Consider the following 16,266-nt stretch of genomic DNA (forward strand, 5'->3'; position numbering starts at 1 on the left):
CCTCAGATCTATAATTTCAATCATGTGTTTTTAAACAAAGATTCCAAGAGGTACCTTTCACATGCTGAATTTCCTCCTCCCCTCCCCCCGATGAGTTTCTTTTAATCAATATATAGCCCGGTGCAGATGGGCTGAAAAGGACGCCCTCACCATGTGCGAGGGGCGGCGCTTCTAGACACCCCTTGCATGTGATGAGGGCGTCCTCACTGCGTGGCACCGAATAGATGGTGTGCATAGCGGTGTCATCACTACAGCATGGCCTCCAGATGGAGCTGCGCAGCAGCGACATGCTGTTTGCAGCGGCATAGAAAGGAGCCGCTTTTTAGTGGTCCTTCTTTTTGCGCAACCACGCCATGCAATTTGGTTGCTGTGGCATGGCTATACGAAAAAGAGAGGCTGCTCTCCTGGCTGCCTCTTTCTGGCGGTCTGTGCCCCGCCTTTAAAATTTAGCCTCTCTGCCTCATTCCCATTCCTTTGTTGGCTTTGAGCCATGAAAGACAGTGCTTCCCAGCATGTCGACTCTATTTTGCTGCAGACAGCTATGCCCCACTTCTATCCCAAAACTGCACGGCATGTTTTACTGTAACCTCACTTTGTCGCTGGCCTTATTGCTAATGTCTTTTTTTCCCCAGCTTCATGTTCCATCTGTGTCCCTTCTTCCCAGGAAGCAAATTATTCTCATGTATATATATTTCCCCTGTGCAAAGAACAAATTAGTAATTTTCCCCCCAAATCACTGCAGCTAGCATACTGTAAGTTGCATACAGTGGGCCCTTGATATCCTCTGGGGTTTGATTCCAGGACCCCACAAAATCTGTAGGTGCTCAAGTTCCACTATATACAGTGGCATAGTAAAATAGTGTATGCAATGGCAAAATCAAGGTTTACTTTTCAGAATTTTTAAAAACTTATTTTTAAGCCATGGGTGGTTGAATCCATGGATACAGAATCCATGGCTATGAAGGGCCAACTGTTCAACTTAAGCCTCCATATATTTTTATAGCAGGAGGAATTCATTACCGCTTTGCACAGCAACCCTTCTACTTCAAGGTTCACCTTCTTTCTATACAACACCCCCTCCACCTCCATTTAATGGCTGGTGGGGAGCAGAGAGCCTTGAAAGTAAGGTCTGGCTATGCTTTGGACTACCCCCACAGGGCTCCTCAAGACAAGAAAGGGGAGACATGATGTAGTTTCAACTGGGCAGAAATTTATGCTTTATCTCCTGATACAGGATCTCAGCCAGTGTTTCATTTGTGCCCAGTTTCACTAGTTATAAATTCTAGAATATATTTTCAGTACCAGAGTTGTGGCCTTAAATATGTGAATAATAAGTTGCTGAGTATGTATGGAGTGCATCTTCTTCACTACTGAGCAATTATATGTTATCCATACCCCTGTTAAGGATTAGAATTAAATGTGCTGTTTCCACAAACCTGAGCCCTAGTCTTCCTTACCTTAGACACTGAGCTTTGCTTCTATTTCATTTATGTTGCCAGAGGACACACACAGTCACTGGTAGACTCCCAATCCCCTTGCTAAATGTCATATATCTGTATGTATGCATCCCTGCACCAGTATTGCAATCTTGTACCAGTGCTAATCCCAGAATTCTATTTTAATGCCACCACAGAGCTCACAAGTCCCTCCTTTTTACTTCTCAAAAAAGCACCCACTAGGTTTCCTCTAACCTCACATTTTGAGCCTGAGCTGTTCTTCGCCCAAAATAGTACAGACCTCGGAATAATGCCAGAACAGTAGGAATTGTGTCTCAAGTTAGCAGCTCTGGTGAGATTAGATGGCTTTAAAATGGTGCCACTCACAGATTTGTCACCCCCCCTCCCCCTTAGCTAAATAATGAGAGGATTGCAATTTTTGCTCCCTCTCCACCCTATTCCTTCCTTCTTGAATTGTTTGCAATTTATTGCAAAGTTTCACTGTTTTTAGCATATTAATTAGAATAATATAGATATGTGTCTATCTCACTGCATACTGGTGCAGCAGAAGACTCAGCTGACAGCAGGTTCTTGTGGCTTGTGTGTGCAATGAATTTGGCAGATATGCCATTCACATATATTATAATGTGCTCTTGGTATCTGCTGGAGTTTCATTCCAGGACTCCTCATGAGTATCAAAATCAATGGATGTTCAAGACCGATTAAATACAATGGCCTGGTAAAATTGTGTTCCTTATATAAAATGCCAAAATCAAAGTTTGCTTTTGTGGATTTTTAAAAATATATATTTTCAAGTCATGGATGGTTGAATCTATGGATAAAGAATCTGTGGGTACAGAGGGCTGACTGTACTTTGAATTTGCCATGTTCATTGTTTGCTTTGTTGTTGTTGTTGTTTGCCTTCAAGTCGTTTTTTATTTATGGCAACCGTAAGGAGTATCATGGTGGCTCTCTATTGTTTGATACACATAAGCTTCATGTAGGAAGCAGTTCCTAATGGAAATATGATCTTTTGCTGTGTTTCTTCCCTAGAAAGAAAGGAAGAAATCTGTTCCATCATGTTCTCTGCCCCTGCCAATTTGAATAAAGCTTAATCCAAAAACTACCAAGAAATAATTTGTTTCCATGGAGTCAGGAGAAAAAAATAGTAGATGAAGTGATTCATTTCTCACCGTCACCTTAAGTAAAGAAAAAGGTTAGGTAATCAAGTATATCTTCCCATTTCCAGGATCTTTGGTGAGCTGGCTATAAATGGTCATGAGTGCATGATATCATTTGCCTCATTTAGGTTCTGAGTACTTTGCAAGTATGGGATATACTCTGAAAAATGCGGGAAGAGTCTGTGTATACTTTCAGATGTGTTTCCCAACAACCATTAAATTAATTTCTAAAAGATAGCGATAACTGAGCTAATAAAACTAGAGCTCGACCATCTCTATTCAAAAGCTATTAAATCCAGATCAGTTAATGTACTGGGAAGCATTTGAATGTGTCCCAAGAACATGTTTCTAGGTTTTCACAACACTAAGGGGTTTCTGGTAAAGGGGCTGTTCACAAATAACCACTAACAGAAAGGAGATAGGAATAAGCATTTTCATGAGACAACTTTGGCAGTGCATCCTCTGCCCAGCTTTACACAGATTCTACATCCTCATAACCTGCAGTGTTCAAAGGCAGAGACATGTGTAACCAAGTGTACAGTTGGCCGTCCTTATACATGGTTTTGCCATCCGTGGATTTGAGCATCCGCGGATGGCAAATCGGGAAATTGTCCCGCGCGCCGCCATTGGGGACAATTTCCTTCTCCTCCCTCGCTTCCCTCCTCGCCTCCCTCCCTTCCCTTCCCCTTACTTACCTTCTCGGCGCAGCAGCTTGGCCTCCGCCGCCGCTGGTAGCAGCGGCGGCGGAGGCCAAGCCTCGGCTTCCTTGCCGCCGCTGTGAAAGGGCGCGATGGCGGTGCTGGAGGCCTCTTGGCCCCCAACAGCACCGCCACTGGGCCTTTCCTGCAGTGGCGGCGATGAAGCAGGGCTGCCGCGCTGGAGGCCTTCAAGGCCTCCAGCGCCAGCACCCGGCCTCCTCCAGGCCTCTGCGGCCACAGAAGGGCCAGGTATCGGTGCTGGGGACTCTTGGCCTCCAACACCTCTACCCGGCCCTTCTGTGGCGGTGGAAGCCAGGTGCTGGCGCTGGAGGCCTTGAAGGCCTCCCGCGCTGCTGCCCTCCACGCCTCCTCTTCCAAAAAAAGGCGCGGAGGTGGGGAAGAGGAGACGCAGAGGGCAGCAGCGCCAGAAGCCTTCAAGTCCTCCAGCACCAGCACCCGGCCTCCTCCAGGCCTCCGCAGCCACGGAAGGGGCGAGTGTCGGTGCTGGGGCCTCTTGGCCTCCAGCACCGGTATCCGGCCCTTCGGCAGCGGCGGAGGCCTTGAGGAGGACAGATGCCGGCGCGGGAGGCCTTGAAGGCCTCTGGCGCGGCAGCCCTGCTTCATCGCCGCCACCGCAGGAAAGGCCCGGTGGCGGTGCTGTTGGGGGCCAAGAGGCCTCCAGCACCGCCATCGCGCCCTTTCACGGCGGCGGCAAGGAAGCCGAGGCTTGGCCTTCACTGCCGCCGCTGCTGCCACCCGGCTTCCCCTGCAGCGGCGGCGGTGGAGGCCAAGCCACTGCGCCGAGAGAGAAAGGTAAGTAAGGGGAAGGGAGGGAGGCAGGGAGGGAAGGGAGGAGGGAAGCGAGGGAGGGGAGGGAGAAGGAACTTTTGTCCCAATGGCGGCGCGCGTGCATGTGCGCCGCCATTGGGACAAATGGGACTTGAGCATACGCGGATTTTGTTATACGCGGGGGGTTCCGGAATGGATCCCCCGCGTATAACAAGGACCCACTGTGTAACAGAAATTTCAGGAAACTTAAAAATCTAGGATTGGCAGAGCAAGGAATTCGCAAGAGGACCTGGTAATTGAAAATCCATAAGTTTATTTCCAACTGTAGTACTGAAAGCCCTTGTACATATGTGGGTGTCCTCCATGTACTTTATTCCTTCTTTAAACTCTCTGTACAGATTGTTGGAATGCACTCTTTAAAAAAACACCAAAATCCAACCCACAATGAATTTCCATGCCTTGCATTATTCGGGTACTATTTGTACTTGTCACTTGATAACTGATAACGTATGCTTCAAGTTGACAAATGTGGATCACCACATAGCATTACCTGTTATTGCTACTTATGATAGGTAAAGGGACTCTGATACACACTAGACTTGTTATATTTGCATATGAACAGGGTCTCATGTGTGAAGCACTTTGGAAACCTGTGCAAAATGTCTTCTCTTAAATGAACTTAATAGGAAGTGTGATGCCTCAGACACAATGGTATTGCTGTCACCACTTCCTTGCCAGTTGTCAATGTGCCACTTCTTTCTTTTCTAGGTAACACCCTTCTCTCCAGAGTATAGTTAGTGAGAAGATATAATGGAGACTTGGTGGAGCATATTTTCCTGCAATCATCAGCCTTTTTAATGTGTTCATCAAACCTTTACATTCCCATAAAATAACCATTCTGTCAAGATTTGTCTTTTTCTGCTTATTGCTGGATTTTTCTCCTTCTTCTGCTACTCTCATTGTGTCCAGTGTTCTCTCACTTTGGCATCCAGATGCTTTCTAGCTTCCTTTTTTTTAAAGACCAGCTTTGCCTTGCAGTGGCTCCTGAGCTAGAATGATATCTTACATAAACTTATTCTCAATACACTTTCCTTTCGTCTGTTCTGGATGATGGATAGGTCATAAAACAGACTGCAGGGAAGATTAATACACAGGAGAGGCTCTCACCATGTGCACAAAATATGGATGACTTCCCTGCGATCTTCACTGTGTTAGCTAATATTCTTCTGCTAATCTGTGGAACTGAACAGAACAGATTGAAAATGCCAGTTATGTTATTCTGCCATTTCCCTTTCACCTGTCGATTTTGTTGAACATCCAGAGTTACATACAGCTACATAGACAACTGTCTGGGCAGTATAAAAAGAAAAGTGCTATGTAGACTACTTTACGTGAAGTAGAGCCATAAATTATAATATATGTCTTATTATAATAGGAAGGGGGGAGCTGTGTGTTATTGAAAAGGATACTTTCAATTTGGGCCCTGTTATTAAGCAGGTAGCCCATGGTCTATATTATGTCCACCAAACTTCTTCACCTGGCCATCTTACGCATCTATCACCCCACCATTGCTATCCATCACCATCCATCCACCTTAGTGCCACTGTTCTTGGTTTGGGATACTGTGTATGGTTTCCTATAGTATATGAATAGTTAATAGGAAAAGTTAGGGGCTGGGGTTTGACTGTTATTAGCCAGCCAGCAAAAACCAATCAGAGAAATGATTGTTCTCAGAAGGACAGGTTGTGAGGTGGTTAGCTTGCCTTATAATTTAAATAACATCTGATTGCAAGTTTACACAATTTGAGTGCCTTGTTTTCTGGAATATGAGATGTTCAGTAATTCCACAACTGAATGCTGAGTGAACAAATAGTTTCGTATTTTGACTAATGTTCAGCTTTGTTGAATCTGTTTACTACCATTGGCCTGCTTTCCTAGACTTTGGGAAAACATACATGCATGTGTGCTGAAAACTATTCATATCCAGGTGTAAAGGAGAAAAGGTCATGCTATTATCAGAAGTATAGGCTTTGTTTATATATGCACTGATGTCTGGAAATTTAATCAGAATCTTTCAGGTAATTGATTGGTGAAGGTACAGTGAGCCTGCCATACTGGCAGGCTAGCCATCCATGAAATTGAGCTCCCACTTCGCTCTGCCTCATATTAGTCAGTGGAAGTGTGCACTCATGGGCATGCTGACACAGGCTCATGCACATCGCAGCCCATTGAATAATATGGACTTGATATCCTGTGTGGGGTTTTTTCTGTCTATGGGGGGTGGGGGAATATGCCCATTCCTGAAGATGCCAGCCACAGATGCTGGCGAAACATCAGGAATAAACTCTTCTAGAACATGGCCATATGGCCCAACAAACCTACAAAAAACTATGGATGTCAACCATGAAAGCCTTCAACTTCATATTTTAGTTTCCTTGTTGTCTAGGTTGAATTTATGTATTTCTCCCATGGTCATTATTTTTGTTTTCTTTATGTTCAGCAATAAGCTTTGCATTCCTTTAGTGGGATATATTTGCTAAAATCACATATAACTACATAAAGCAGTTGTTGTTCTGATCATGAAGGCCCTTGGCACTATCAGTTGTCATATGGAAAACATTTCCCTCTCTGTTGCTGTCTCTCAGTTGCTACTTTCAATCAAGCTCTTTCATTTTGAATTTAAATCTTCTTTGCAATTCCTAATTAATACATCTTCCCCAACAGTTTTCTGTTTAGAAAGCCTTCATCTCTCAATGAATGTCTGGTGCTTCAGTGAACTGGCAGCTAACAGCCAATAGCAAGAAAATGTGCATGTGGCCATCTGGTCTGCCCTTATTAAATTTTAGGTTTAATGCTGAATGATGCTGTTGCAGTTTGTTATATGTGAAGCACATTCCTTCTCTGTCTCTCCACTGTCACCCTTTGTCTTTTGACTGCTCCTCTACTCTTCCTTCCCATTCCCTCTATTTCAAATATGAGAGAACCTTTCAGAAAATACTGGGTTTCAAAGACCTGTGTGTAATTTGGGCATGGTTACCTGAAAGTAAACAAACAAGAAACCTCTCCCCAAGCTTCAAATTACAACAAAAACGAGTAAGGGAAAATAGTGTATATGCCTACTTAAACCAGAGGAGGAGGAGGAGGAGTATTTGACACTGACATTTGAGCAGGGTTGTTTGTGTAATGGGAAACCATTGAAATTATGAATGAAAGGGCCATTCTGTGAATTTCAGAGGTATAACATACAGTAATTAGTTCACAGACTGATCTAATTCAGATGCAGTGGACATCCATGGATGCCTCTGTATTTGACCTCACCCACACATTGAGTTCACACACTTCTCTTTTTGCACTTTAGAGATAACAGAAATGTTATATTTTCAGTTTAAACTAACCACAGTTTACCAGAATGTCCATACTTCAGGAACTATGGTTTGCTTAAACTCCAGATACTGGGGGAAAACCAGGAACTGAAGTCAAGATTCAATTTTGTCTTGTTCTGAAACTGATGTTTGAATTTTGATATTATAGGGAACTGTTGTTGATTTAAAAGTGGGAATGCTTGATATTCTCATCCACTAAGTGAAAGAAGAAGGTAGAAGAACTCTGTTAAGTCTAAGGCTCACAGTCTTTCATTCATATAGCGAGAAGGGGCTATAGTTCAGAGCACATGTTTTGGAGGTAAACCATCCCAGTTTCAATCTGTCATCTCCAGTTAAAAAGATTAGATAGCAGGTAATAGGAAAGCCTTGTGCCAGCGAACCACAGCCTATCAAACCAGGGAGAAAACCTGGGCTAGATAAATAAATAGTTCAGCTTCATATAGAACAACATCTTCTATTCCTCTGTCCGTGGTTTTCTATTACATATTAACTATTGTTTTGTTGTGAAGTCAAAGGCTTTCATGGCCGGCATCCATAGTTTTTTGTGGGTTTTTCGGGCTATGTGGCAGTGTTCTAGAAAAGTTTATTCCTGACGTTTCACCAGCATCAGTGGCTGGCATATTGTTTTGTTATTAAGGAATGCACAACCTTGTTTAAGAAAGCATAGTTTAGAACGATATAAAGAATGTTATAGTTATATTTATTTTAATTAAGGCTTTTAAAGAATTCTTTAACTAAAGAATAAAGCTTAATCTTTGTGAAGCTACTAAGACTGAGCTATCTGAGAATAGTGTATAAAACTTTGCATAATGCACAGCCAAGCCAAGGCACTAGGAGATGAGGGAATCTGTTAATCTCCATGAAGCAGCTGCCAACTCTCAGTCTAACTTGGGGACTTGCTAATATTTAAACCAAAGGGTGTTTTTTAGTATTAGTGGGAAGCAGTTTTATTCCTCTTCCATTGAGGCTTGTGGATGTTGTAGTAAAAAGCAAATGCACATTTATACACCGACTTGTAGCTACTAATTTACCATATTTATTAAGTTGCAATAGTGTGCATCCACGTGCTTGTAGCTAAGAATTTGGTGCTGCCTACAGTTGTTGTCTCTAATGTGATTTTGACTGTGCCTTTTAAGTATGTCTGTCATACTGTGATAGCTTTATACTTAATATTGATTTGTGGCCACAACAGGCCTTAACATCACATCTCCTATTGCAGTAGGAGACAACTCCTACTACAACACACAAACTTAATGACATATATGATTCTACATTTATTCTACATTTCTTTTTCATATAGGCCTAACCATATCCCTTCTCCAAATCTTCCCCAAAGGGACAGCAGATACAATGATGATGATCCATCGCCTGCCAATGGACCTTGTTGAGCAAAGTGGAGTAGCAAGGCTACTGAGGAGTCTAAACAGGTACTTTTTACTCAGTAATTATAGATGTGATCTATAATACATGTCCATCCTATCCTTTTTGGCTTCTAGGTGGGATACAGACCGCCCAAAAAGGGTGGTCTCCTGCCGCCCTGGTTTGCTCCGCAAGGCAACCACAGCAGACAAACCGTGCGGCTCCGTCACGGAGCAAAAAGAACCTGCAAAAAGCGGGTTCTTCTTGTGGTGCCTTTGTGACGCTGCAAGGCACCAATGGCGCACTTGCGGCATCACAAAGGCACTGGGACGTGTGGACGCTACACGTCCATCATGTCAAAATGGCGGTGCCCATATGTACAGGGCACTGCCATTTTGACACCCTCGTCACGTGTGAGGGGCGAGTCACATCTGGAAGCGCCGCCCCTCACATGTAACAACAGTGCCCCGTATGGCCCGTTTGTACAGCGCCCTTGTTTAGATGTATGAGATCTGAGTTCAGATGTTACTTAGCCAAGAAGCTTAATATGGGTGGTCTTGACCATGACATTAGTTCTTATACTGAATCAGTCTCAGAGTGTCATTAGGATGAAATTAAATGAGAACATGTTGTTTTCTGTCCTGTAGTCATGAAAAAACAAAAACAACAAAAAAAAATGAAACAGTGCAAATAAGTCATCTGATGTCCTCTGTTATGGTTAGGAAAGTATTTCAGTTTTTCATTCTGGTATTTTAACTGAAAAGAGGACTGTCTGGTTCACAAGCAACCACAAAAGAAAGAAAAAGTAAAAAAAACAATGAAACTCACAAGAGATGCTAATTTGTTTATTCTGTGCACTCTTGCAAGTAATAATTATAAAATGTATTTCATTATGAGAAAGGTCAGATCAAACCAGGATCACTCACGGCTGGATCCACACTAAGTTAGTTGAATTTGGTTCCCTTTGAAATCTGTTGAGGGTCTGAGTCCTGCCATATTTTCTTAATGTTTTTTTAAAGTTTAGAAATAGTCAAGTTTCTTCTGCTACGAGAGCATATACACTTCCGGATCAATTGCAAGACTAAACTGTTTCTTATGTTTGGACTAAAATATCACTGTTATATCTCAAAATGTCAGACAAATGTCTTTCCAAGTGCCTTTCCTTCCAAGTAATCTGAGCCAAGGCATTGTAAGTGGTATACCTACTATCTTTGCCTCCTACAATTTTTTCCCCAAAATTCAAAAGGGTATCTAAAAATGTCAGTGATACTTGCATTACAGGTTCTTTTTTCTGGGGGAAATTAGGACACATCCTTTTCTAAGACATTTTACAAGCAAAACAATGCTATCCAGCTACTGAAAACTATTTATTTACACTTTCACACTGCTCATATGATACAGTCTGTGTCTCAGTAACACTGATGGCTTTTCATTAGTTGCAATAAAGTTGATTCATGTGCTGGGAAAAATGCAGCCAGGCCTGTCTGATCAGTAATATTTTAAAACCTCTTGGGGGTCCCCTCCCCCCATGCAGTAGTCAAAGGAAAGGGAACAATAAAGTCTTGCTTTGGGTTTAATTCCAGGGGAGGCCATGGATACAGTTCAAACTCTAGCAGGCTTTCTGGGGAGATGGTTTCACAAAGGACACTTTGTTCCCTTTTGGGAGAGATGCCACTGAATAGTAGAGTTCATTTCTTAATTATTTCTCCAGGGTTGTGCCGTTTCCAGCTTGCTCCCAAGCACTTTCACACAGATACGCTTGGAATGGCACAAGGGGTGGGGAACAGCTCGAGGGATTTGGTTTTTATGCATGGCGGGGCTTGTGTTCTCTCATCTCTGAGCTCTGTTGTTTCTAGGATACCCTTATGGTCTTCATTTATGGAACTCATGTTATGAACTTTTTCAAACTCCTCCTTCCCATCACCTATGATGTACTCTGATTTTCCTGCTAAGCTGCTTTATGTTTGAGGCCCAGGCCAACAGTTGAACATAAGCTCTAAATAAATATTTAAAATGACAATTCCTTGCTTACCAGACTGTGGATGAAGGTACTGAAAGTTTGCATTGTAAAGAATGATGTGGAATATTCAGTGAAAGGTTTGTGATAGCAAGACCTTGATGGCAAATGAGATGTGCTTAAAGATGGTCAGTTTAAGGGGAGGGGGAAAATGAGAAACCAGACCACAGAGGTTTCATTAAATTCTACCCATTTTAATCCAATGGTCTAGTCTCTACCCTTCTAACTTCAAATTAATGATAAAATCATTATAAAGCAAAACTAGTGGTATTTCCAGTCATTATTAATTAAAATGAAGACCAGTTCTTCTGTAACAGCATGTCAAGGGAGCATTTCCTGACTAGCAAGCAATCAGAGCAAATAATCTTTTTAACTTTCTTCTCATCTGGAATGATTGTAGATATGTCCTCTTGCATGTTCTTCAGACTTTTAACACATCATTTTGCAAAGTAGAAAACAAACAAGCGTAAAACAATTGGGAGACCTTTTGCTTTGTGTAACCAAATAGGAAGGAGACGTTGAGAACAAAATCAAGACATTTGCATCCACATTGTGACAGGAAACAAAAAAACCCAGGCATATTAGCTGGAATTAATAATTATATTAATCACATTCATCCATTCTCTTTTGTAATAAGCATTGCATTAGAAAATATTATGCGTGAAACAACAATATTGTTGAGTTTGTATTGTTTTTTGTTCTTTGTCATGATGAACCAGTTCTACAGAATGCCTGACATGTTCAAAATATACCTTGTCAAATTCTGGAAAATCTTTTATTGGTGTGTTGAACCAACACATGGCAAATTAGATTATCAGAAGTTCTGGGTCACAAATCTGATTACTCTGTCAGTGATTGATTTTCAAAATTTATGACAGAAAATTCAGTCAGTGTTCTTCCTGACTAAAAACACTGACAGACAGTAAGGGCCTATAGCAGTGTCGGAACAAACAAATTAAGTGCTTACAGCCACATCATTTTACAAAAATAATAACCCTGATTCATATGTGCTGACAAGAGGTGGTAGTGATAGTACCATTAGGGCATATGGCTTGGGTCTATATTATTTGAAAGACATTATCTCCCTGTATAAGCTCATTTTAAGACCATCTGGAGAGGCGCGCCTCTCTGTCCCACCACCTTCTCAGGCTTATATGCTAAGAACAAGGGGCAGGGCCTTCTCAGTGGCTGCTCCCAGACTTTGGGAATTCCTCCTCATAGAAGCCAGGATGGTCCCATCCTTGCTGTCCTTCCAATGGCAAGTTGAAACATGTTTGTGCTATCAGACCCTTACAAATGGCTGAGGTTGAGCTCTTCATGCTATGGGGTGCTGGTTTTGAAGTTTTTTAGGGGCCTGTATATAGAGTTATTTTTATAGTTTTATTGTTTAAAAATTTACTGTTTTTAAACACTTTTATCTTTTTTAATTTTATTATATTCTTTTAATGATGTCTTAATACTGTACTAGTTTAATTCTATTTTAATGCTCACTTTTGCATGTATTTAATTGTATTGTTCTTTTAATTTGTAAGCCACTTTGTGTCCCAATTTGGGGGAAAGTAAGCTATAAGTAAATATAATCATCATCATCCAAATATTCATATGAGATGGGGAGTAGCTTGCAGCAAAATTATTATATCCTTTTTGGAAAAGTCTCTGAAGATGCTTTTTGAGCAGTCAGTGAGAACCATAAACTGGAAGCATTGTTGCAAGAGCCTGATGGCCCTCTGTATTTTTAGCTACTCTAGGAAAAGATGGAGCACCTCAGCATCTAAAACTGACAACCCTTTCCCTGTAGGTTGACTTAAATTTTAACAAGCTCTTTGTGTCAATCATCTTCAGAACATCTTTCAGAATACAGAAACCTTGGAAATTTTTCATAGAGCTATCCATGGGTTAAAGTTTTCATCACTGTCAAACATATCTGCTGAGTTTTCTATCTTGCCTTGTTAAAAGGGTTAGAGGCAGAGAGGAGCTATAATGTAATACATTATTTAGCTTGAAATGGGGAGGGGGATTATGCTAGTCCCTAATGTCTTCCAACTGCATTTCCTACTTATTTCTGTTTGCCTTGAGTTGGTCCTGGTTTGTGCTTGTAATTAGATTGAAACAATATAAGCAAGATAAGAAGGTGGTATGACAGAGAAAGAGAGGAGGGCATGATCTCATGGCAAGAGTTTTAATAAGTTAATTGCTGTGAGAGATGGCATTCTATCTAGAGTTTGAGATACAGTTTTAAAAGAAGGGAAAACAACTTGGAAGATATGATCCTGAGGAAAGCTAATTCTGAGCTTCAGCAGTTTTTTCTCTGAGTACAAGTAGAGTAAATACATGTAGCAACTTGTTCTAGGCCAGGGGTAGGCAACCTGTGGCCCGCGGGCCGGATGCGGCCCAGCGAGGCCTTGGGACCGGCCCCAGCCCGGTTCTGCCACTGATTGCCGCCGGGGCCTTTGGGGGGCAACTGTCTATAGAAGCCTCAGAAACATGCATTTATATTAACATTTTTTTAAAAATCAGCAAATTTTTTCACGTGTTTTTTTTTTAAAGTGTCTTCCATTTGAAAATTTTGTCCTACATTTGTCCTGGTTTATTTATATATTTAATTTTTTTTTTTAAAAAAAAATTATTTATTTATTTTTTGGCTTCGGCCCCCCAGTTGTCTGAGGGACAGCAACCCGGCCCCCGGCTCAAAAAGATTGCCTACCCCTGTTCTAGGCACTTCACTTGCTGTTTATCTCCCAAGACCTGTACTGCTCTTACTAGGATGGCAAACATGGTCTATTAATATGCACATGTTTGATTGCAGATTCAGCATTTCTTTCTGTTACCTCCATGCAAGCACTATGGTTGCTTTTATTAGCAGTGGTTAAAGGTTACAGCTACTGAGCTAAGTAGGAGTATTTCCTTCAGCATATTCATTGTCATGAAAACAACATTCAGGTCTTAAAGACTAGTACTGTGAATTGCTTAACCAATATTGCCAACTATGAAATCAGTAATCTACAACTCTGCATCTTAAACTCAGAGCCCATTCACACTACATTTTAACCTGGATTAGGATTCAATCCTTGCACATGAAGTTCATATTTACCCCGAATCCCCCACAAGCGAATCAGAGGCTTGCACACCCGTTCCACGGCAAATGCCCCTTAGAGCAGGTTAAAAGAAATCGAGGCAAATAGCATTTCTTTTCGGAAACCCCAGGTTCTGCTGAATATGAACTTGCCCCCGATCATGATCGGGGCAAATTCAGGGAGGGATTTAGGTCTGGGGGAGGGCAGAGGGCAGGGCATTCCCTTCCCTTCATCGGAGAAGGAGGAGGGAGAAGGAAAGATCCTGGATGCAGAAAGGGGAATCGGAGGCTCAAGGGTGACAGAAGGCTAAAAGGGGAAAAGGGGACGAGGGCTGCAAAGGGCTGTCAGAGGGAGGGCAGGGGGGCTGGAGAAAGTGACGGAGGAGGAGGATGAAGGAGCCGGGGGGAAGAAGGGGGCCATGGCCATTCTCTAATGGAACAGGAGGAGGAGGAGGAAGGAGCCAGGGCAAGTCAGAGGAAGGGGAGGGTCGGAAGGAAAGAGGAAGAGGAGGATTGCTAAGGGAAATTGGGCTGCGGGGCCAAGCCGGAGGAGGGATGTAGGGAAGTCAGGCTGCAGCAGAAGGTGCCTCTTTTATTTTTGACAATCTATGTGCATGATCTTTTGGGTGACATGTCTCTGTGCTTGCTTGTGCTACTTTCATTTCCTCTTGCTCCTGGATTATTATTATTATTATTAGTGTTATATGCGGATGCTACAGTCAGGTCACTCTCTCTCAGCCTCAGTGGAAGGCAATGGCAAACCTCCTCTGAAGAGAATGTAAGCAGGAGGAAAAGGGTCGGTTCAGGTCAGGTCAGAGACAGGGCATGAACGGAGCTCCCATCAGGCACCTTCTCCCCTTTTTTAATTTTTTTTAAAATTATTTCTGACAAAAAATGTGCATGTTTTTTGCTTGAGGCAGATATATAGATAGATAGAACGTGGCTAGCTGCTTGTTCCCTTTCATTTGCTCGCTTCCAGCAAAGAGGAAATGTTGCAAAGGGCAAGACTTTTTTCCTTTGCAAATGAATGCTACAATTTGAATGTTACAAAGTTGCTCTTATCAATTTGGCAAATTGGCAGTTTGATACATGCTTTTGCTACTGTCTCTAACGAATTCAGGGGTAGCCCTGAATTGCTTTTGAAACCAAAAAAGAATACATGTAAAGAAAGCAAAATAAGAATGCATCCTTTTCTGGCATTTCCGAGGTGAGGAATTTATTATTATTATTATTATTATTATTATTATTATTATTATTATTTCATGTGTAAGAGGCATTCTGGGGTGGCATGGAGCTGGGGATACAGGATGCATTAGCTTGCATTTTGGGGTTGAAAATGGGGCCAAGGGCAGATCATAACCTGCACTGACCCAAATGCCCACAACACACACACACGAGGTTTTTAAATCTGACAAAATGTGCGCATTTTGGTGCATTTTGTGCCTGGCTCTTTAAAAAAAAAAGGAAGGGGGAAAGCATACTTCCAATGCCCCAATGAGTGCTGCATACGTCACCTATGACGATCGCTTGATTGACAGCAGGCGCCTTCATGTTAAACCCGATTTCCCCAAGAGGGCATTCGGGTTAAAATGCCCCTGATAGTAGTGAGCACTTGCTTACAGAGAGATTGGGGAGGGGGCCCCCCGAAGCTGCCCATTTCCTTCCAGAGCAAAACCGCCAGTGGGAATGGGGCCTTAGTGAAAGAACACTAGCCATGAACACTGTGTATGGTATTTGATTGTGTTGGTATAATGGCTTGATAGGATGATGATCTTCTTTAGCCTTCCATTGTGTGTAATGAAGGAACTGTGCTTTATTTTTCCTGCTGTCTTCAAGTGTGCCAAGTTGCCAAGAAAGATTTTGCTATGGTTTGGAATATTATTCCTGTTCTGAATCCCATAAGCCTGAATTGAAGACTTGCCATTTTTGCCATTATTCACTGAATTATTGTTTTCATTTGCAGAAGGATGCCTCTACATTCATCCTCCAAAAGATCAAAATCTCCTGAGGTCTTAGAAGATTATCTTAAGTTCCGAATCTGTAGCAGAAGTAATCAATTACTTTTGCCTTTTTAGTATCTTTTTTCTGTTAAAGAGTGTCTACCTCCTACCAGGAGCAAACATATTGCTTTTTTTACACCTAATGAGTTATTTGCTGATCAATCACCTTATTTCTAAAGATTGAGAGACATCTTCTTAATAATTCAGTACAGCTGAAATAACATGTTTTTCAAGTTAACCTTTCAAGATGTGTTTGAAAATAAAAATGTTAATTTACAAGACTGTTTAAAAAGGCTGTCTGAGTTTCACTTTTACCTTTCTTGGTTTTTT

The 16,266-nt window shown here is 42.0% G+C and overlaps 1 protein-coding gene across 5 annotated transcripts in view; it reads left to right on the forward strand.

Annotated features, from left to right (window-relative positions):
* The window catches only part of LOC149314589 (tripartite motif-containing protein 44-like), a 161,208-nt gene that overhangs the window by 133,306 nt on the left and 11,636 nt on the right, over window positions 1–16,266 (forward strand). For 2 of the 5 annotated variants that reach the window (XR_016280939.1, XM_089521437.1), the window contains exon 5: window positions 8,788–8,914. Coding sequence is in view for 3 of the 5 variants with exons in the window: in XM_089521437.1 (XP_089377563.1) it covers window positions 8,788–8,875 (88 nt within the window). In the remaining 2 variants the exon portion in view is untranslated. Of the gene's footprint in view, window positions 1–8,787; window positions 8,915–15,899; window positions 16,197–16,266 lie in introns of those variants that run through there. The other 3 variants (XR_016280940.1, XM_089521436.1, XM_089521438.1) reach the window with 3 other exon arrangements.

The sequence above is a fragment of the Sceloporus occidentalis genome, unplaced genomic scaffold, assembly GCF_023333645.1.
Source record: "Sceloporus occidentalis isolate IW3139 unplaced genomic scaffold, rSceOcc1.0.p SCAF_4, whole genome shotgun sequence".
NCBI classification, from domain to species: Eukaryota; Metazoa; Chordata; class Lepidosauria; order Squamata; family Phrynosomatidae; genus Sceloporus; species Sceloporus occidentalis.